This window comes from Dermacentor silvarum, chromosome 1 (assembly GCF_013339745.2).
Source record: "Dermacentor silvarum isolate Dsil-2018 chromosome 1, BIME_Dsil_1.4, whole genome shotgun sequence".
In the NCBI taxonomy this organism is placed as follows: Eukaryota; Metazoa; Arthropoda; class Arachnida; order Ixodida; family Ixodidae; genus Dermacentor; species Dermacentor silvarum.
The window spans coordinates 64,846,000-64,869,579 of NC_051154.1; the positions used below are offsets into that span (position 1 = coordinate 64,846,000).

Sequence of the window (23,580 nt, forward strand, 5' to 3'; positions counted from 1 at the left end):
CTATTTGAAGAAACAGCTGACTTGTTATATTGCTTGCAAAATATTCTGAAATATCCAAGAGTCACTAGTGGTTCCAGTTATGACCTCATTACTGATGTTTGAATGATTTGTGGTTGATTTCAGGAGTTCCTGCGCAGTGCAGAAGACAATCAGACACTGACTGAAATGCTTAGACAAGACAAAATAGTTTTCTTTTTGCACCTTCTTGGTTTGGACACCATAGGACATGGTTATAACCCTGACTCTATGTAAGTGCTTTGTGTATAACCTATAATATAGCCTCTATTTATTTTTGTGATTGCCGCAAGACTATTTTCGTTTTCTTCTCTATTTCTCTAGAGAGTACTATGAAAACATTGCATTGGTTGACCGTAACATCAGGCACATGGTAAAGCTCATTGAAGAGTTCTATCAAGAAGATGGAAAAACTGCTTACATCTTTACATCGGATCATGGAATGACAGACTGGGGTATGTTGTGCTTGTACGTCTTTAACAAGAGTTGTTAATAGTTTTTTTTTTTTTCTTTTTTGGCATGGTAACCTTAAACCATCTTACAGAATTAGATGCCCTGCAAAAGAGAACATCCAAAATAATTTTTTTCTAGTTACCACATGTGATGAGAGCTGTTGCGCATGGGCTCTTACCCTTCTACTTTTCTGTCAACTCTCAGTCCTCAATGTAGTGCACCCGATGGTCTTTGTGTGGGTGTTTGCCTATTCTTTTGCCCTTGCTCTTCTTTTTATATACACCCGTGGTGGGATCGGGCAGCAACCAAGCTGTCACTCAGCTACCACTTCACCCTGGAAGGTCTAGTGGCCTCTTTCCATTGAACCAAGCCCTCACTCAAGCCTTCATTCTCTTGGTCATGCCCAGTGTGGCCACAAGAGTGAGCACAGTAAAGAAACCACTGTGGGACTGCACTAGGTGCAACTTGCTTGGACCTGAGCTTGTCTATGGTTTCTTCCACCTAAAGCAAGCACACACTTTGTGCTACTCCTTTCTAAATGCTCAGCCGAAGCTAGTGCTTGTGCATGGACCTACTACGCTGGGCAGCACTTATTCGAAACGAACACTGCTGCAAATAGCCCTATGCTATCGTGACACCACCCTTTGGCCTCTACGAAAGTATGCATCATAGCCACTGGGAGCATTCTTCCCTTTGTGGCATGTTGCAGGGAGCTTTCGTCCCGTAGCAAGATACTAGCATCGGCCATTCTACATATTCACTCTTGGCGTGGGGCTCTTCACTTCCCGTTTTGCTTGGGACCAGGCATGTGTACACTGTGTGGTATAGCTAAAGGTTGAGTGCAGACGAATCCCTTTGTCAACTTGGGCATGTCTTACTCTGTTTCTTATGGCATTAAGCTCATTCGCCTTAGGAAGTCTAGTGTACATGCTTAGCAGTGCACCAGTTTACGCAAGACAACCACTGACGCAGCCTTGCAGTTGACTAAGCTGTCTGCTAGTAGCATTAAGTAGCACCGAGGGACAAGTGTTCTACATTAAAATAAGCCATCAGTTCTGGAGGGGAGAAATATTTATCTAAGGTTTGCATGCAAAAGAGCATTAATGCAGACCTTCCTGTCTTTTCGCTGTGTGGCATGTAGCCATGTAATGCTTTTTTAATAAACCATAAAATGATGCATTATATTTATAAATTAGTTTTAGTTGGAAACACCGCTATTTCGAATTCTGAGCTGGATGACAAAAGAACACCTTAATCCACAAGCACGAAGATCAGACAAATCTATGTATTACCCATCATTCCCATGGTGGCTGAATGATTGCAGTGCCACAATTTCCTCTAGTAATTATTGTAAGAAACTATATGGTTCAAATAAGCTCAGAGCAAATGGACGTTGTTTCCCTATTAGGTGCATCACCTATTTCAGTGGCTATGGCATTCTGCTGCTAAGCGTGAGGTTACGGATGCTATTCCTAACTGCAACGGTCACATTCTCATGAGGGTGGAATGTGAAGAACCTTAAGTGCCGGGCCTTTTGGTGCTAGTTAAAAAACTCCAGGTGGTCAAAATTAATCTGGAGCTTTCTGCTACAGTCTCTTTCATAACTGAGGTGTTACTTTTGAATGTTAAACTCATTCAGTCAAGCAGTCATACCAACTGTTTTTTTTTTCTCTTTATCTGCACCAAAGTTTTAAAACTATAGAAATATAAATCACAATTATTTTATTGTCACCATTTGCATGTCCAGATTGGCAACCTCTAGATAAGAAATAATTTACACAGCTATGGGCTTAATTAATGATTTTACATTAATTAAATTGTTTATTATTGATCTGGGTGGCTAAAGCAAATGAGCAGTTGCTCGGTGCCTGTCCTCAACATTATCTAGTTGAGTGAAAAAAATTTGAATAAACAAGCTTCCTTTAAAAGCTATGTTAACAAATATTTCACAATCAAAGGCTCTCCGAAAGTGAAACTGATACAGAAAAAGAGTCTGTACATTGGACGTTTTCCTCTAGAGGCACACGCTTTCACTCAGCCGAGTTGTAGGATGCGTTCTATTGCTGACCTACTTTTCATCACGCTGGTACCTTCACCACTGGCACGGCCTCGAGAGTAGGGGTTTTATGGATTGCCTTCATATGAAGATCTTCTTTCTTTAGGGGGGCAGCAGCGCAATGTCTTGATGCTACTGGTGCACTAAATCTGCACCATCTTTCCGTTGTGCATCCCCTCTGTGGTGCAGTAAGATTTTGGTAGCACGTGTTCGCTGCTATACTGGCACTAAACCTTTGAACTGCTTACTGTTAAAAAAAAAAAAAAGGTGAATCAAAATAAAAGCGGCCCACTATAAGGCTTTGCTTACAGCCATGGCGGAGTTTTTTTCCTTCCTCCATTTGTGGTACCATGCCACTGATGACGATGGCAACAGGATGAAATTTGGGGGGCGGTGAGGTCAACAACATAGGTGCTGGTTTTCCGCATCAGTTTCACTTTCAGAGAGCCTTCGAATGTGAAATATTTGTTCACTCATCTCTTACAGGAGCTTGAATAATGACACTTTTTTCACACAACTAGATAATGTCAAGGACAGACTTCAAACTGCTGATTTGTTTTAGCCACATAAGATCAATCATTAAATAGTTAGCATAACTTTGTTAATTGCACACAACTGCACAAATTACTCATTGGCTAGAGGCTGCCAATCTGCACATGCGAATGGTGACAATAACGTCACCATGATGTCATGGTTTACATTGCGCTGGTTTTAAAATTTTGGTGCAGGTATACTGGGTGTTTCAGCGAACACATTAAAAAATAAAAAATTTTGAAAGGTTGCCTGTGGCAGATAGTACAATTCTAGTTCATGAGCTGGTCTACTTGAAGAGGCGGACATTACTTGCACAAAAAATTGAAGTGCTTAATCGATTCCTTAACAAAAAGTCACTCATTAAGTTTTTAACTAATTACCTTACAGACCGTAAGGTAATTGAAATTGCAATTTACAGTACTGCAATTTACAAATATAGTCGTGGAGCTCGCAAGGCGCATCCATTTGGAACGAATTCTCAAGACTTCAATGCATAAAACAGCGTTTTGTTAAAAAACTAACTGGAATGCCACTGCATTTCTCCGCAAAGTTCGGGAATGAATATCTCCAAACTGGTGTCATCCTGAGAATTCGTTCCTAGTGGATCCGCCTTGAGGAACTCCACGGCTAGAATTTGTAAATTGCAATATGGGTTTGGCCATAAGGTAATTAGTTGAAAACTTAATTAGTGAATTTTTGTTAATTAGTCGATTATGCATTTCAATTTTTTGGGCCAGTATGTAATGTCCGCCTCTTTGAGTAGACCGGTTCATGAACTAGAATTGTGCTATCTGCCACAGGCAACCTTTAAAAATGTTGGAAAGTGTTCGCTGAAACACCGCAGAAAGCACCCGGTGTCTTCATTTTTTTGCAGGTACTCTTGCTTTGTGCAATCCCCACATGTAAGGGTAGTAACTAGTGCTTCCACTTAGTGGTTCTTTATTGATTATATTGCAGTGGTTAAAAACAATTTTTCGCTTTTTACCCAGGTAATCATGGAGCAGGTAACCCATCAGAAACTGAAACACCCCTTATTGCCTGGGGAGCGGGGATTGCACCACCTCGGTTGTCAGGGCGTGATGGCTACTACGATGGCTACTCAGAAGGTATGCATTTTTTGTCTGTGCAGGTGAACAAGGCTGTTGACATATGTTGTGCCCAGTACATTAATTCTTAGTGCCATTTGCATAGTGCTGCTCAAAAGAACCTGATGGCACTGTTCACCTTTATTCAGCACACATTTGTCCTAAACCGGAGTACTTAATATAATGTCATCTACTCAAGAATGCAAGCTAATTTTGCTGACAGTGCTGAAAAATTTTCATGTCAAACAGTAACTCCTCATATAAGGGACACTAAAGAGCAACGCTAAGTTAGTTTAGCCTGGTGAGGAATTCTTTTCAAGACTTGTGATGCGCATTTATTTTGAGGAAAAACGTATTTACTAGCGAAGACAAGAAATGACCAATTTTCTATTCTTGAATCTCGCTCCCGCACAGCAGTGCGAGTACGTTAGTATGATGCCAGTGACATAAAAGCATTTTATGTTTTAACTGTTCTTGCTCAGAAAAAGTCAGTAACTGAAGCACACATCTGTAGCGTGCACCCAAGGTGTATTGTTCTATCATCTACAGAGCATTCATTATGCACTGCAAGGTGCAGCAGCAGTGTGTAGCAGCAATTTGTAGCATGCTGACGTGAGGCTGCACGGTGGGTGCTCAAGGTCAGAACCTAGTGTCTTCTGAATGTGATGCATTCCTTGGATGTATGTGCCCACATGCAGCAGAATACACCGATAGTATTATGAACAGGAATCTGAAGCATATCTGCTTCTAGTTGTCATTCAATAAATAGCACATCAAGCTGGAAGTAAAGTGTTGTGATCATGAAGGTAGCTTTTGCCAGTGGTGGCACTCCTGCGCCAATTGTGTCATTTTAATACTCATGCAAATCGCTGCACCAAACTGCGCTGAAAGCAAAAGAATTATGGAGAGTGCCCAGGGTGATGCCAAAACGGCTTTGGCTCTGGCAGGTGTCAGCGAAAGGTTGCCGGCACAGTGCAGGGCATTGTGTGGTTGGCCTTGCAGGTCTTGTAAAAGTAGCTTTCGTATTCTGGCAACCAGTGGCCAGAGGTGGTCTGGGGCTTATCTGCGCCTCCCTGTGGATGGAGGGTTGTGACGCAGTTGTGCTGGTGCTGTTCTCATGCAAATAAGTGCGTGAGCTTCCTTGGAGTGCCAAGTGCGCCTTTTGTTTTCTCCTTTGTTTTCTCCTTTGTTTTCTCTCTCTCTCTCTCACCATGAAAGTATAGCTGTTGATCACAGTGAGCATCCCCGCCATTGCAGTGATCGCGAATTCTGATATCGAAGCGATCGCACTGGTGTGAAGTGCAATCGCTACTATCAAAAAGGGCGAACTGAGAGTGCGAGTAGTGAGGGGGACTCGGAATGGAGAGGCCAGGAGAGGAGGAGTGGCGCTACTTTTAGCTTATTCACGGGGCATACACCCAATCACGCAATGTGAACACCAAATGTCGCGTTGCTTCTAGTGAGTCTAATGAGTCGCAAAGCGAAGTCAGTCACATGCAAAATCTTGGCTTGAGCTTGTTGGTGCTCTTCATTACCCAGAAATGTTTTTGTATATACCACTGTGGTGTTCATTAACCCTATAGCTTCTTGACATCTTCTGATGAAAAACACCTCCAGTCAGGGTAATGAACCGGAACTGAACTGGAAACAGGAAGAAAAGGGTATTTCTGTTCGAATCAGAACCTAATCAGAACGTTGTGATTTTTTTTTTTTTTTACTATGGAGCGAAATCGAAAGAAAAAGATGACGGTTTTCTGTTCAGGTTGGTAACCTTTTCTGGAGCCTTTCATGCACGCATTTGCCTGTACTTGTGGCTCAACTATGCTTTATTTCTAAACAGACACCGTCTTCCCGTGATTTTAAATGTTGGAGCATTGTTAGTGGGATTTTCAGTGTATTGCATTGGGGAGAAGACTAGGTGCTGCGTTAATGCAACACTATTTGCATGTAAACGCAGCAGAGTGTTATTGTTATTATTATTATTTTTTTATTTAGAAACACCTTACAGGCCCTTCATCAGGCATTGAGTAAGGGGAGCATCACAACAGTAAGCAGTTGAACAGTGGGAGCCAAATTACAATGTACAAAGTACTTGAGACAGTGATGCACATGAATGAATGAATGAAGCTTTATTTCCCATTGAACAATGGAGGAGGGTGAGAAAAAAGCTGTAAAGAAGAAGTTGTAGAAGTTCGTTGCTTATTCCCACTATGACTGTGAACAGCAGGCATTGACTTTTTCGTCAGTGCCAATTAACAACAGGTGGTTCAGTCAAAAAGTGTTACTGGGCCTTGATGGGGGTTATCAACGAAATTGGCCATCAAGGCTCTTCTTGAATATTTAGTTAGCCCAGGCCTGGATTCAAGGCTGTGATCGGGCCCTTCCAACAAGAACCTATATATAAACGCTTCATACTTTCTGTCCTCATCATTATTCCTCACTCCCCTATTTTTCTCTTCTTCTCTTTCCCCCTGAGCAGAGTAACAGGCTAGAGGACTCTCTGCATTTCCTGAATATATCGCCCTCTCTCTCTACGCCTCAACAAAGCTTCACTTCACATAGATTCCACTATTGCTGTTGGATATGCATAATTATTCTGTAACTACGTGCAGCTTGAAGAACAACATGCATAATCTTTCAGTGCAGCTTAGCAGCAGCGTTGAGTTATTGTACAAAATAAATTTGTGCTGTTTTCCGTGAAATGTTTTTCGGTTATGCAGATGACTGGAACTGGTTCAAACCGGCTTGAACCATTTTTTTTTTTGCTTGGTAGTTCAACCGGAACTGAACCGTTATCGCTGAACCGGAACAAAAAAAGTTGCGGTTCAGCGCTATGCCTCCAGTCACTTCACAGGCATTTAGTACAGAAATAGTATGAAAAATGCCTTTAGGCTGATTTTCAACACTTCTTTAATGGTTCAGAATGAAAGATTTTTACTGTTACACCACCTAATCATATTGCTCTAAATTAGAATTTGCATGCTCCGGACTGCTCCATTAGCAAGATATATGTGCTGCAGATTGCTCCAAAATTAGAATTTGTCTGCTCCAATCTGCTCCATAATGAAGTTTTACCTGCTACAGAAATTGCTACAAAATTACTTTGGGGATTCCTATCCCCTGTTTCGGGCACAAGGTTGAACCTGAGCAATAACTGCATGGCTATTGCTCATGCTTCAATTGAACACCATCCTTGATTGCTTGATGCAGCACCAGTCCTTGAGGCCTATGTTGGACACCACAAAATGCATATGAAAATAATGATCTTTAAATCACAGGTAGGACCAACAGGTACAACAGGGTGGCACAACGTGGAACGTTGTTTGACATGCAGTTCAAATGACTTATAATGTTATTGTTCAGAGTACAGGGTTGGATATAGCAGCGCTGCTTTCCCAAACTCCCATTTTCCTTCTCGTAAAATGGAAGGTGCACTCATACTCCTTAGAAACACAGCTGCTCAAGATGAAATACCAACTGTGCTGCAGCTGCTGAAAAACCTTGCAGACAAGCTAGGCACATAGCACATCTCTTGCTGATATACATGAGTAGTGGTGTGAGCTGTAAGGGTGATGTAAGGGAGAACATGCAGAGTGAGCAACTGAACAAACAACTAGCCGAGGAAGAAAAAAAGCAGTAACGCTCTACCCAGGGCATTCCTAGTGCTTTCCCTGTGCATTATGCGCTGGGACATGTCCCAACACGCAGTGCTGTGCCCCTGTAGGGTGGGCTTGCTTTCAGGTGTATGCCCTTTGCACGCTCGGTACTCATGCATTGCTGCTGCACGTCGTACCAGCAGTGCACATGTTGGTGGCTGGTAGAAGGTGGGTACTGAGCTAGACTAGTGGGCAGCAAAACAACTGGCACTCACAGTGGGGAGAAGAAGCACACCAAATGGATTTTAATATGGTAAGATATGCACAGTTGCTTGGGCTGTGGATCTTGCATTTGTGTAGGTTTTGACACTGGCTGATTTTGTTGTAATGCGCCTGCCGTGGTGGTGTAGTGGCTTGGCGTTGCACTGCTATGCTCAAGGGCGTGAGATCAAATCCCACACACACCGGCCACAATTTCGATGAGGGCGAAATGCAAAAGCACCTGTGTATCATGCCTTGGGGTGCATGTTAAAGAACCCAGTGGTCAAAATTAATCCGGAGTCCCCCACTACAGCAGTCATCATAATCATATCGTAGTTTTGGCGTGTAATACCCCAGAGTTATTATTATTTTTGTTGTAATGCAGTACGTTTTAAAATGTGGATGTTCACATCTCCAGTGATTTATTTTATGAGCGGCGCCGAGTTGTGCTGGTGGGGATGCACCTTAGCATTAATGCACAGCACTCCTACACCTTTATTGAAGTTTTTATTAGCATACTTCCACTATATGAAATCAACAACAGTTTTAAACAGACTCAGCTGTATTATGTACTCATCATTAAAAAATGTGTTGCCTTTGTAACTTGTCACTTCATTCACCAACATGCTTAAAGGAGAAATTCTGTAACAGAGGCTTTGATTTAATACATAATTTGACATAACTTTATAAATCAAGTATAACATTATAATTAAGGTTAACATTATAATTGTGTGAAGACAAATATTGGCAGAAGTAAAAACTGAAATGAGTACTATGTATATGTACCTAGATATCACTTGGTTCTAACTGCATATAATAGGCTAGCTATAAATTTTGTTTTGTGTGGAAGACTGAAGCAGGGTGCTCTGTGCAGTGCTACATGTCAGCCCTCATGCAAGGTTGTAGTCTTGCATGGTTTCTGCTTGCAGCCACTTCAACATATTATATTCATGCTGCACACATTTGCCCGTGGTCCCACTTTTTAGCTGCAGAAAGAATTTTCATAAGAGAAATGATATCTCAAGCTTTGGAAGATGGTAGAAGCACTCACAACAAGGTCTGCCTTCTTCAAAATGATGTTGCCTGGCCTAAATAGTATATGCCAGATATGCTAAAAAGAGGGATGTATTCATAGTTGTCCCTGGAAATATCTCCACACAGTGCTAGGGCATCTTGGGCAGGAACCTAGAGTGTTGATGAGGGAAAATCTGATCATGTATACTATTGGCTCGGAAAGCAATACATTATGGAACATAAAGGGAAGATCACAGAGCTTAAAGGGACAGTAAAGAGCAACAATAAATAAGTTTAGACTGGCAAGGTATTTTTTCACAACTGTATTTTCATTAATTTGGTAGAAAAGGTTCGATTATTAGTGGACAAAATGAAGGCCAAGCTTTCCTTGTTTTTGAATGCCAACCCCGCAACCTCGACTCTGTTATGTGCAATGTCATAAATTTCGCAGTAGTTTGACATATTTGGTATGTTTTGGCACGAGAAAAGTTCTTGAAACTGGCTAGGTCGAGTCATTGGTTCATTTAGAATGCAGTGTTCTCATTCTTTGCCAATTAATGATTAAGTAGGCCAGTGTAGATGCTGTCAAAAATTCATGATGTCATGGTGAGTTCTTGTGGGAGCTTTCAGGGCAGTGTCACTACACTTCTTTTGTTTTATTGCGATAGCAATTATATGGACTCTAAGCGAATTTTTGCCGTCGTCGCCGTGAGGATCCGTGTAAAGTCCACGGGTGATAAAATCGTTGCCACACACCGTACGCTGTATGTGCAAGAGAAAGCATGCTCCGGTGAGCCAGCAATCACGGCTCGGCTCACACACACAAGGGCGGCAAGTGGGAAGGAAGTGCAGTCTACCAGTCACGCACAACGCTTCGGAGGTGGGGTAGGGAAGTGGAGGGGCCGCGCCTTACTGCGGCCGTGCACTCCCACCCCGCCGGAAGGCTTCGGGGGGAGGGCAGTTGGAGGGCTCACGCTTTACTGCAGCCACAGCTCGGCTCACACACACAAGGGCGGGAAGCGGGAAGGAAGCACAGTCTTCCAGTCAGACACAACGCTCCAGCAGGGGGGTAGGGAGGTGAAGGGGCCGCGCCTTACTGCGGCTGCGCGCTCGCACCGTGCCAGAAGGCTCTGGGGGGGAGGGTGAGCAGGTGGAGAGGCCACGCTTTACTGCGGCCTCGCGCTCCGGCCAGGCCAGGAGGCTTCGGGAGGAGGGGGGGGTGGGGGACAAGCTCGCGGCGCAGGACGCTCTGTGAACATCTTTATGCCTGTGAACACAAAAGCAACATGCCTGAATTTTTTTTTTTCTTGTTATTGCAGCATGGAATCTTTCCTTATACAGAAGAGTGGACATCAATCAAGCTGATTTGGCACCTCTTATGGCTGTTCTCTTGGGTGTGCCTATTCCAATCAATTCTCTTGTGAGTCTTTGAAGATTGAAGCACAATTGCAAGCATGAGACCTATTTCGAGTTGTGTGCATTATTTGCACATTGTTCTATTAAATCTTTTGTGCAGGGTGTCCTGCCTGTTGAATACCTCAACACTGACTGGCACTTCAGAGCAGTTGCACTGCTTACAAATGCAAGGCAGATTCTGGCACAGTTCAAAGAGCAAAAACAGATTATAGAGGACACAACATTTTCTTTATTTTTTCGTCAGTTCAGGTAAGTTTAGAACATTTTGAGCCTGATTAAACATCATTTCTAGGTGAGATTCTGATAGAGCTTTCTTGTTATGTCTTGTTTTAGGGACATGATGCCCAAGAGACAGCATGAGCTGATTGAAATGATTGAAACTTTACTCAAGCAGGCAAGGTACAAGGAGGCAGTAAGTGTTAACGCCTTGTTGCAAGACACTTATTTTCTCACAAAAAAGTTAAAAAATTATACCAACTTATCAGCTTGTTTTTTTTTTAATTATCTGGAAGTGCCACTAGGAACAACCCTAATTTTCGAAACTCTGACACATTTGTCAATTTCAGGGCTCTAGTTGTCATGTATGAATCATGACACTCCATTCATTTATGGATATATTTATAATACTGCAGTATATGACTACATATTGAATGGCAGAAATGAAAAAGTGTAATAAGAAAGACAAATTGTTGGGATACGTAGTTTGTCTTGCATGCTCCCAAAAGTACATTGTCTCATCAAAAGGACGAGGATGAGGAAAAAGACCATGAGTGTTGCAGTGAATTGATTATTCGTGAACTGTACAACTGTTTTCCCTAAAGTTGCAATGTTTATAATTGTTTTCACGGCCATAAGGTGGTCATTGGTGCGTAACTTTTATGTATATATTATTTTTTTCCTCTCTTCATGATCTGTGATGAATTCTGTTTGATGTTTTTTGCTTGTGTAAACCTTTGGATACCCCTCCTGCATGGGCCCTAGCTTGGGCCTGCAGTATTTTGTAAATAAAAAAAATATCAAAATTTGGGGATAAAGGTCTGAAGATACTGTATATTCTTGTGTAAGAGCTACACCCATAAATTTGAACCTAGATATAAAAAAAAAAGTTTTTGAAAAATATTTGTGCATGGGCCACACCTCATCTTCCAAGCATGCACCTTGTCACCCGTCGTTATATGGCACGTGCTGCGTTACCTCTGTACAATTCATAGAGGCACATTGTGTGGCTCTTTGGGCTCCTTTTCGGTCTGTTTGCTGCTTCTACGGTTTGTAGTCTGTTCGAGAGAAGCTCATCAACTAAGCGTCAGCATCATCAGAACATTCATATCTCGGTAACCAGCGGCTTGTCCCTGCTCTTCATAACTTAATGCTCTTCCATATATAGTAAAACAATAAATGCTTGTGTTACAGAGCAGCCCAAATTCTGCTGCAAGTTTATAAAATAAATGTGTGCATATAAATTAAATGTATGTAAACTTAATATATGTAAATATATGTGAATGTATTCATTAATTTTCCAGAAATCTTCAAAATATTTAAATATTCTGCTTACCGAGAAACATACTGCACAAAGCACATCAAGCTACCTTTGGACAGTGTTCAGAAGGCAAAATCACAAGAGAATCCATTCCATAGAAAGAGCTACTATGCATTTGATTGATACTATGCATTTTCTGTCATGTCAAGTGAGAAATCGGATGCTTTTTATAATGGGACACCGCTTATTAATGGGCATTATTATAAAATGCCGCTTTCTATATGCTGAAGTCTCTCTCGTTTATGTTATATATTATTTTCTATTGTTTATAGGTGCAAGTCATCGAGAAGTTTATAGAACTCTCATTGAAAGGGCTTGTGTACTATCAGAAGTATGACAGACTGACCTTGAGGTAAGTTTGTTCATATTTGACTTGCTTGTCCCCATACCTTGTGTAGCACTACTACTATTTTGTACGCTCTGCTAATTATACTAGGTGTAGAAACCCATGTGGTCATGACATCATAACCAGTTAAATTGAGGAAGTGTGCTTTTATTCAGTCATTGCATTCAGCTTTCTGACAGGTGTGGCTTAGTTGTTGAAAAATCCTTTCTTAAAAATATACTACAAATTGTGCACACACTGAACTTAAGCCTTTCTTTTTTTTAGCATTGCAGTAGCCCTTGGATTCATTGGCTGGATGGCTTTCGTAATCCTTCTTGTGCTACGCAACTACACGGGCATCATGTGCAAGTCACTAGAAAGCCAGTCTAACAAGAGAAATCAAGAGTGGCAAGGAAAAGTGAAGATTATTTCTACGTCCATTTTAGTGCTGTTTTTGTCAACTATACTCCTATATGGTGAGAACACACCTTGTGCACCTTGAGTTTTGAAGCTGAAACTTATTAGATGCTAATTCTTGAAATTTGATATTTTAATAGTACTTGCTTTTTGCTGTTTCAAATTCACATGGTGCTGCTTTAAAATAAAATTATGGAAGCATATTTTCGGCAGGATTTTATGTTGGCCAGTGTGCTTCCATTGCATTTTGTGCTGAGCACTTTTTCTGTTAGGGCTTCTGATGTTTTCTGCCTGCTCTGAGTAAAACTCTTTCATTATCATCATCAGCTCATTTTATGTCCACATAAGGACTAACACCCATACCTGCCAACTCTCTCGAATTTTTTTGAATAGTTTACAAATTCTCCTACCATACCACTGGAAGTCGGCTGATTGTTAAAGGGTACCAGAGGTGTACCTGCTTCGAGCAAGATTTTTTTCTGACAAGTTCCTGATGCAGGTGAAATTGGCTTCAAAATGTCCCTGAAAAAGTCACTGTAGTCTAAAAGATGTTTCTTGTCAGTTTCTGCTGTTTCAAGTTTGCTGCTGTTTGTGTGCTGTGCCTAAAGGGAAATCATTGTTAATAAAGTGTATATGTATCCCACAAAAGGTGTGTGCTCAAGGCAAACTTAAAAAAAGAAATGCATCTTATCTGTGCCCTTCCCTCCCCTCCTCCCCCTTTTGGTGTTGTTTCGGCGTGGGAGTGTTACGAATTTTAAGGTTGGAAGATTGGCAGGTACGAACACCTCTTCCAGCAACCTCCAGTAGCCCCTATCTTGCATCACCCAATTTTGTCCTGTGCCTGCAAATTTCTTAATTTGATCACTCCATTTAATCCTTGGCTGCCTGCTACATTTTTGTTCTTTTGTCACTTACGCTGTTACTCGACAAGACTGCTAGTTATTTGCATGACTTGCCAATCTCAACTGCTTTCTCATAATCTTCGCTAAAATGCAGCTACTTGCATTTTCTCTCTAGAGCTGATTACTTCATGACAATTACTGCAGTGTGCAGGGACAAGTTGAACATGTTTTTATTGTTTAGTCATGAGAGCAGTCTAGGAAGTTTTTTTAGGAACAAGCGTTAGGCTTCACTATTTTTTGTTGCCTTGTTACAAGCGCTCTCAGCATGCACAAAGACACAACAACTCTCTTCATTTGTTTGTCTGGTGCACTCTTTGGAACTGAGAAACAGTTCAGATTGTTATGAGGTGTTGCTTGATAGAGCCCTGCAATACTTTTTGAACATCATAAACAGTCCTGCTTAGTCGCTAGACAACGTTGCCATGAACATATATATGAGTCAAGTATTATTCCTTTACATACAGCAGAGAGCTTATACATAATTATGCTTCAACTGCCTGGAATTTCTGCTGCTTGATGTGTTTACTGTTCTTACCTATAAACATCATTGCTCATGGCCAGATGTTTTAAGATGTCATGACTGTGCAGTGATTGGTAGAAGCAAAAGCAGAGAAATCTTGTCACTGATAAGGTGGTGGGAACACCTGGCAGCAGAGAATAATACTGTGGACTCGGGAATAAGTGGCAGGGTGGAGGGTTGCACCACCTGACTTGGGAGACCATGTCAGCCTGTGTATTAACTCTACGATACCAAAGCCCAGTATGTAGATAGGCAGAGCATGATCCGATCATTCTGTGTGGGCATATCAACATAGCTTAGAGTGCAGTAGGAATGATGAAAAGGAGGTGAAAGTCCACAAAGTTTTGGCTGGGGCAGCATTTGACTTGCTATTCAAAAACATTTTGCTTGAAGGATTGGTGAGGACATGCCCTTTGATGCCACATTCCACAACTTCCATAAAAGGTGTGCAAGGTTCCTTCAAAGATGTTTTTTTGTCGGTTGTTCTTGTGTGATCATGTCTTAATTTAAGAGAATGGTGCAATCAAACTACTTATGCATCTGGCTGAAATTTCTCTGTTGTTGTTGTTGACTGCAGATGTTTCTGTGTAGTACAAATAATGCTGTTTTCAATGGTAATCTGATGTATAGCACTAGAAAATTTGAATTTGTTCTCTTTAAAAAAGGCATAGTCCAGTTGATCTTGCTAACCTGACATATCTGTTCTCGTTTCAGTGCAAAATGCACGCTTTATGTACTATTTTTACTTCCTCATCCCAATTGTTTTATGGACAATGGTTTTTTATGAGTAAGTATTGCATGCAGTTTCACAATTATATGTTACCAATGCACTGTTTTTATCATTGGCGTTCAAATTACTGCACTGTCTTACTTTTAGTGCAGTAACTTGAATGCTGTGTACAAAGTTACAGCAAGTATTTGCTGGTTCCAGCGTTGCCTTACGCAGTTTGTCGCGCTGCTGTGCATATAGCAGTCACCACTGTTGAGTCATGCAAAGTGGTGTTTGCAAGCAGAGGTGAAAATATTATACTTGATGACCTAATTTTCATTGACACTTTTATTTGATGGCATCTGAACATTTGTTTAACGTCTGCAGGACAAAAACTTAAGGTAGTTGCTACAATATTAACCCTTTAAAGGGTCCCTCACCAGGCCACTTAGCAAATTTTGATTATACACTGGAACTTACGTGCCTTCTAGGGAGAGTTCAACCGCAAGAATTTTTCAAATTGGTTCATTATTAGCCAAGATAAAAATATTTCAGTGCCGCGAACCCATTATTTCAGGAGTCGAGTGCCAACACCAAGAGAGGCACTCTTGCCACTTGCCCTGTCTAGCCTCCGCAAACGAAATTCCTTCCCTGCGTTCTCCCATGCCGTAGCCGAAGAATCGCGTGACGCATACATCATAGGCCCCACCTCTTTTGTGTCTTCTTTCTCGCTTTTTTGCTGTGTGGCGCACTTCCGGTGACGGCCTCGAGTACGAGCTGTTGCGTTAGTCTTGTTTCATGCAGCGCATGATTTTGCGCGCTCTGTACGAGAACACCCGACTAGCGGTATAAGTCGGTGCTGCACAAACACCAAGGCAGATGCAAGCAGATCACAGAGCATGATCGCGCACTGGAACACCGTAGAAAATTACATAGTTTCGTTGTTAGCGCATGCGACTGCATGATGTGGGAACAAGTAGACGAAACAGAAGTACAGTGGAATCTCGATGATACGATCACAGCTAATACGAATTTCCGGATGATACGAATTTTTCTGTGGTCCCGGCCAAGCCCCATTACTTTGCAACGTGCTAGAGAACGGTTGTTACGAATTGATTTTCGGCCCGCGTCGGTTGATACGAATAAACGCCGCCCCACTGACGGCCGCGAAAGAGAACAGCGCGCAGTCACGCGCTTTCTCCTTTTCTCTTTTGGTGCGGAGGCGCGGACGCGGCGTCGGACAGTGCGGAGGCCGCGACTGGGCGCGAAGAGTTTGACGCAGTGGCGCTTTTCTGCTTTTGCGCTTTTCCCCACGCAGGCGTGGGTAAGTGCGGTCTATCGCTACAACGGAAACTGAGTGCCGTAAGTGCAGCGCATACAAAGGTCAGAGCCGTGTGGAGATCGCTTTCAAGATACGGTGCGCGCGACAACCCCGACAGCCGGCACAGGCGCAAAGTACAAGAACGCATTTGTTGGCAGAGTAGAAGCCGCCCCCCCCCCCCCCTCCCTCCTTCCCTCCCTCCTGCACTGCCTTCCCGCTTTGCTCCTTTCGCGTGGGAGATTGCGTCGCCAATTACCCTTGCACCCGGTTGCAAGATACGCATTTGGTGCCCCAGAGCACAGCGTCGCCCCCCCCTCCCTCCCTCCCATACCCCCCCCCGGCCTTTCGCGCGACGGAAGCAGGGCCGGACTCGACTGGCGCGCCCGGCCGTGACGGAAGTCGCGTTTGCTCTCCGCTGTGCGTTTGCGCTCCGTGCGTGAAGGCGCGCGTGAACGGCGCGCTTTCAGTCGCACATACAGCGCGCGGCGACGATTTTATCGCCCTTGGACTCATGCTCCACATCTCATGCTCCTCCTCTGCATCGCCCTCGTTGATCTCCTCTCCTGTCGGTGGGCGCACCTCATTGAGAAGCGTGCTCGCTACCGCCCTTGTCGGCGAGATTTTCCAGCGGAAGCCGCATTATAACCGGTATTTCGTCTCGCGCGGCTGCACTGTAAGCGGTATGCGTATACATGGAGTTCTATGGGAGGGTAAACGGGAGTCGGAAAATGCCGCGTTGTAGCCTGTTCTGCACTATAAACAGTTACGTTATAAGTAATCTATACTGTAAATGCTTTTTACGTGCGTGTGCCTGAGTGAGTTCACCTCCGACTCTTTAATTTAGCTAGTTTTAATTGTGTTTCAATGATACGAATTTCGGCTAATACGATTATTTTTCGAGACCCCATGAGATTCGTATCATCGAGATTCCACTGTACACCTCTCTTGATGCGGTGTGAAGTAAAAAAAAAACACGCACACATTTGGTTTATATGTTTTATTATTTCTCCGAACTATAATACATCTATTGGAGCAACAGATTAAACAATTAACTGATGTTGCCTTGAATAATTCTCAAAGTCACGTGTCACTACGAGCGATGTCACAGCACTGCGATGTACGTTGGCGCACTTGTGCAATATATGTTGACTCTCCTGCTGGGAGCGCGGCGCCCGAGAGGATAAGGCCACACGGCATTTAGTTTGAAATTTAAGCTCTTCCCGCCGCGCGTATCGGTGCAATACTTAGCAGTCACGATCGTTGGCGTGCATTGTACGCTTGTCAGCTCAAAATGGCCATACCTGGTCAAGGGGCCCTTTAAGACACTGTGTACACAATTGTGTTGCATATGTCTTGAAACAGTTCTGATTGGAATCGTGTTGCAACTTTGAATAACGGGTTCAAAATGTTTTAGTAAGACGAGTGGGAAGGTAGACGGTTGTGTGTACTTGTTCGTTGCGAGTGGGTGTACTTCTTTCATTTTTCACAGTGTGTTGCATCAGGCATTATTTTTAAGTGCCTAAATGGGTGCTTTTCAAGCCTACTAAACATGAAATACTTGATGTTCTGATATGTAATGTTCCTGTGGCGAGTTTTTGCATGGAGTCCATGTTCTTTAAACTTGACAGAACTCACTAAAAAATTTAAAATTCTTAATCTATTCTGCAACTGTATCCTTTTTATGATTCTGAATATGCTAGAAATGTGGTGAAAGTAAGTTTTCAGTCAACAGAATTCATTGGCGTCTGATAGGGTTAAGACTGGGGAAGCATTGGAAAAAGCAACAAACAAAAAGGGAGACATGTATACATAGCGTGTGTGTGCGTGTCTGTTTTTTTTTTTTTTTTTTTTGTGCTCTTCTTTGTCTGTAAAACCAGGTATAATGTAATTTGACAAAAATAAATTCCTTGTAATATGGCTGGCTCAGCACCGTTTTGCATCGTTCATTCAGTAGAGACTCCACTTCTGTCTTGTCACCATTGTCATCATCACTGTTTGGTTTATTGCAGCTAGATCTGCGAGGCTATTAACAACTTCATAGATGCTATTGTTGAGACATTTTCTGATACTGTCAATGATGGCATCCTCCAAGGCATTGATGTGAATGTAGCAATAACTAAGTGCAACAAGAGACAAGAGTATGGTGAATTTCAGTCTGCATGGCCTTATAGCAAAGAAAGGAGGCTCTTTGGTAATCTTAAATTAAGGCAAATTCTCTGAAAAGCCTTTTACAGTGGAAGAGAAGAACTTCATGCAAGTTTCCCTGAAAGTTCAAAAGTTAATTGAAAAGGCCCACTTGACTGTTCTTGGAATTAAATATAGAGTGATTGACACAAGCTGTGAAGGAAGCAAGAAATTTGGAAGTGGGGGATTTCTTTTCAATAAAAATGCATTGGCCTGGAGTGTCTTTCAGAGCTATCTTGTCTGACTGGGATGCAATCGCATGATATCCGTAGGAAAACTTGGAGCACTTGACAGTACCAGATACTTTCAATGTCAGCAAATGCCAGCTGTAGTCCAATTTTCAGATGATAATCCAGGTGACTGCAGTGCATTTGCCATCATAATAGAAAGCATATTATGCTATTCAAAAGGCTGAATTGATGACCTCTGTCAAGGGAATGCGTCACTGTTGACAGTGATAAACAGGCATTTTGTATGAATAGTTGAATTAATGACATTTTTTTAATAAATTGCACTCTTATTGCTTAAAATTAATGTTTGTTTCACAGAGCAAGGACGTTTTTCATCAGTGTTCAGCGATTTGCATTGAATCTCCTGTGGATCCAATTTTAATGTCATCTGATGAGATTTGCAAAACATGTATTTAGATCCATTTATGATTTTCTGGCTTTCACTCATGCTACAAATTTTTACTGCAACATTGTAAACATTCCCAAGGTTTAAAATTTTAAGGCAAATATTATGTCACTAAGGTTTTCTCCTTCGAGCTTCCTAGTGGGAGACAGTTGCAATTTCTTGATCTAAGCTTGGTTTTGCAGCCAGGTCAGATTTGCTGGTATAACAGACCAATATCTGTTAAGCCCGTACTTAAAATTTTTAATTCTGTGTGTTCCAAATTAGTAAAGAGAGGAGAAGAGTTTTGAGCTCTTTACTGCTGTTGCAGTAAACATGAAAACACAACACTTTTTACTTCACACATTTCAAGTAGGTGATGCTCCACAATATGGAAAGCAGGAATGATTGTGATAGGTTGGTAAACAAGTTGACTCAGAAACGTGCATTGCAGTATCACTGGGCACTTCCTCATATCTGTGCTACTATCATGAACAGCAACAAGTGTGAGAGCAAACGTTGCTTCAGAAGGCACAGTGGTTGTCCACCATCCGATTGAGGGCTCATGATTGCATTTGGCACTTCATGTAAAACTTTTCATTATTGCTTAAAGAGAGCATCATTTGACATCCAAGCTCTCTTCGTGGAACACATACTAGGACACATACCTACTATTTAGTTATCCAAGTCTTACATTGAATGCCTGGTAGAAAACCCTGCGAATATGATCCGTTGCTTGAATTAGATGATCCTTCAACATAATTGCATGCCACTGTTGCCTGATTCCTCCCTCATCCTCCAGGGCAGTAAACAGACGAAATTTTCGTGTCAGGATTTCTGGCCAGTGCTAAAAGGTTATTTTTTAAAGGGTTATTATTAAAAGGTTATTATTAAAAGGCACTTTTTCGTGCTTTTTTAAAATGCTCAAAAATACAAAAGAAAATTAATGTGAAGAAAGCCGAGTTTGCCGTCAAATACAGAAGGGAAGTGCATCAGGACACTAGCACGCAATTGAAAATCATGCACACAACACCCTGCCACAGTCTGGGGACGGACGAAGAAATCAGAACCATGTTTGTGCTGTTCCTGCTCCATAACCAGGTGGCATTGTTCATACACCTTCATGTACGAACGATGCCACTGTGGTTCTAGCTCAATTGTGCAAATTTATTTAATTGAATAACTTGCACTCAAGGAATGACTCCTCATGCAGTGAACATTTTTTGTATTTTCAAATATGGTTATGAGAAGTATTGGTAATGGTAGGCTAAGCAGCTTGAAATTCTGCGTTGACCTTTGGTGTGCTTTAGCACGCATGTTCTTTGTAAAAAAAGGCGTGAAATGCTATGTAAAATGGGACTGATCCTTCTATGAACAATGCTTTGCACTGTTAATATGACTGAAGTGCGTACGTTTAGAACAGTCATGCTTTGGCAGTAGTGTGTAAAATCAAAACTTTGTCTTAATGGAAGAACATTTCGGTCTCCCAAGTTCCGTTTAAGGAGAGTGTACAGATTAGATTGTAGCACTCCAGGCAATAGTACAGAGATAATGCTAATTCACCCATATGGTGATTACTTTCTTCTGTTTGCACTTATTTCTTAAATTAAAGTCGGGCTGCATGTAATGCGATTAATTCAAGGAGAACCATTACCTCAGCTCTCAAGCCATAAACAAACTGAATAGATGTCACTTTATTTTTATTTTTTTTTTATTGTGTTTATAAGTGGTCTTTATACTCACACTACGTGTCAGGTTTGCAAAACATCTTTTGTCATGTCATTTATGTTTTCTAGATTTCGAAATCCTACCTAATGGTGGTAGCTGTAGGGATGTCGGTACTTTTACTTTGTATGTTTGTGTTATTTTCTAGGCTCGATGTCTACTATGAAGCTAAAGCCTATCTGAGACGTTTTGACATAAAAATGTGGTTTTTGGCTCTGACCCTGGTGGCAATTTTCGCAATGGAGCTTGTGGTGAGCATTTGGATTGCCTGAACTTTTGAATATTGAAAATGTCTTACAACTTTTCATTAATATGCACTCTCATTTTATCAAAAACAGGTAATCACATTTTTCTACAGAGGTATTATGTCTCTTGGCCTGTTGGTAATAGGCTGCTGGCCTTTCAGCACTTCTTTATCAAAGGTATGTGTCTTACTGGTAGCATATCTTTATCAGTGTTTGCTTCAGGCACTTAATGGGACATTAAAAATGAATGTTAATCCAGCTTGGTAAATTACACTTCTCAGGTACATACTAGGAACATCATTCTTACCATCAGCGAAATCTTGAGAAGCTAATAAAGATGCAAAAACAAAAGACAGCCTTGACATTCTCATGCTAGCTCCTTGTGATTTCATTATATTGGGACAGTGTCTGCCTGGGGACTTATCATTAGTTTATTGATAAATAAGGATTACACTGCATTCCAAAGAAATCATACACTCAGCTTAGCTTTGAGAACTTTTTCCTTACAAAAATAGCCTGAACACACAAAACAATTTGAAATTCATGACATACTATTGTACGATGCTGTGGTTCAGGCCTGAAATTCCAAAATGAAGATATTGCCCTTCATTTTCTTTGCTAACAGTCAGTGTTTTTTCACCAAATATATGTATATTGAGCCTTGAAAAAAAAAATACTTCACCAGACTACAATTAGTGCAGCTTTTCATTGTCCTTTTTAAAAGAATAGCTACAGATGAATCCCCTTTCATTCATTTACAGTCAGCAGACACTTGTAATAATCTGTATAATTCCTATAATGTGATTGTTTGGACATGTCGCCTTGGTAAACAGGTAAGACGTCACAAAATGTTGCAGGAAAATTTTATTTTGCACACTTTTTCACCCCTTGAATAAAGGCTTATAAAACAAAAATATGGAAAGCTAAATATGGACCACAGTGGAAGAATAGACAGGTGTCAGAACGATGCCTGAGAACGCATCGATTCCTTGTTCGGAATTTCTGTCTCTTTTGCAAGGAGCGGTACAGGTCAAGGGGCAGTGCGAGAGAGCATGGAACTCTATGGTGCAACCTCCACGAGCACGTAAAAGAATGGGGAAAATGTATGATAAAATGGAAATATTCTGTTTAAACAACAAAGGTAATAAGTGCTGTTCATCTCGAACGTAACATTGTTACATTTTCCACTTCAGTCTTTACTGGCAAGCCCCAATTAAATAACTCCTGGGGGTATAGGCCATGGTTTGAGAGCTTTGTGAATCAACTTCACGGTCGCACATGCGACGAAGCACAGAGAAGAAATTTCTAAGTGAATTATGATCATATTGGCAAATTGGCTCTTCGAATTGCACTTCTCAGTGTTATTGAGACCAACCATGCTTATGCTTTTTTAGCACAAAATTTTATGCAACGCTTAAAAGTGAGGGAACACATGCTGACTGTCCATCAGGTATGTTTACTTAAGTTGGTACATTTACTTAAGTTAATAAATTGTATGAATGTGTCAAAATGCACTAGAAGAGTAAGAGAGCAACGGCTCCATTCCTCAAGCTGTGTACAGAAAGCCAGGGACCGTAGTTCGGCAAGTACAGCAATGTCCACAGTTAACAATTAACCTGCTCTATTTAAATCTGTTTACTCCGAGACGTATGCATCTTGTTTATCGAATGCCACCACTGGATGCTGGGGAGAAAGAGAAAAAAACAAGTATTACACGACGACAGTTCCCAACGCGACAGAATAATGTTTGCATGATGCACACGATAGCTAGAATAATGTGAGAAAAATTGTTTGTGAGCAGAACAATGAGTAAAGAGGCGAACAAAATACTGCTTGTTCGTTGTTCTGTGGAGCAGTACTCAGAAATTAATAAGTCCGAGGGTTCTTGTACATCCTAACAGAAATGTGCATCTATGGCTTAGACTGCGCAATACTCTCTATCACTGCCGGCAAGCTGATGCACACTAGAGGCGACGGTGCAGCAATCTTCAATTGACACACTACAGAAGCACAGGTAGACAGGTGGAAAATTTGCTGAAAAGCACCAACTAAGACATTGTATAATGCCCACTGACTGCACTGCAAATCATGATCCAACAGGATGTTTGGTAGCTGGTTTCTAGCTGCATAGTAAATTTTTTCACTACAAATAGTACCGGTGACTGTAATACAGAAACAGCAAGGGCTAGTAGTAGGGGCTAGTAGTAGGGGCATAGTCACGCGTTATAGGGCCGTTTGCAGAGAAACACATGAGCGCAGTACCTCATGCGACTAGCTGACGGCAAAAAATGATGTCCCTAACATTGTAGCCCCCTGCTGGCGGAGGAAGGAAGAGCGAACAGGGGTGTAGTCACCCCACTTTGCTGATGGACGGCTTCACTGAGACACCTGTTTATTCTTCCACAATGATATGGACATTGTGTCGATCCAGCCTAAAGAGGTTAATTGCTGCAATCATCTTTGATAGCGACAAAGTAGCCCTTTCTTGTATGCGCAATGCCTTCAGCTTAAAACTGAAAGTTGCATAAGCATTACACTGTAGATAACCCTATGCTAATGATGGTTATGTTAACTTGCAGAAATTGCCAGGACTGCAGCAAAGTTTTGAGTTTAGCACTTTGTGCCTGTCAGTAGTGTGTGCCAAAGTAGGGGT

General features: G+C 41.7%; 1 protein-coding gene across 2 annotated transcripts in view; it reads left to right on the forward strand.

The window, feature by feature from the left end:
* Window positions 1–23,580, forward strand: part of LOC119464525 (GPI ethanolamine phosphate transferase 1-like) — a 52,775-nt gene that overhangs the window by 11,430 nt on the left and 17,765 nt on the right. For both annotated transcript variants that reach the window (XM_037725543.2, XM_049668810.1), the window contains exons 4-14: window positions 124–248; window positions 340–470; window positions 4,048–4,164; window positions 10,334–10,434; window positions 10,531–10,679; window positions 10,764–10,842; window positions 12,240–12,319; window positions 12,578–12,768; window positions 14,846–14,918; window positions 20,831–20,933; window positions 21,021–21,104. In XM_037725543.2, coding sequence (XP_037581471.1) covers window positions 124–248; window positions 340–470; window positions 4,048–4,164; window positions 10,334–10,434; window positions 10,531–10,679; window positions 10,764–10,842; window positions 12,240–12,319; window positions 12,578–12,768; window positions 14,846–14,918; window positions 20,831–20,933; window positions 21,021–21,104 — 1,233 coding nt within the window. The remainder of the gene's footprint in view (window positions 1–123; window positions 249–339; window positions 471–4,047; window positions 4,165–10,333; window positions 10,435–10,530; window positions 10,680–10,763; window positions 10,843–12,239; window positions 12,320–12,577; window positions 12,769–14,845; window positions 14,919–20,830; window positions 20,934–21,020; window positions 21,105–23,580) is intronic.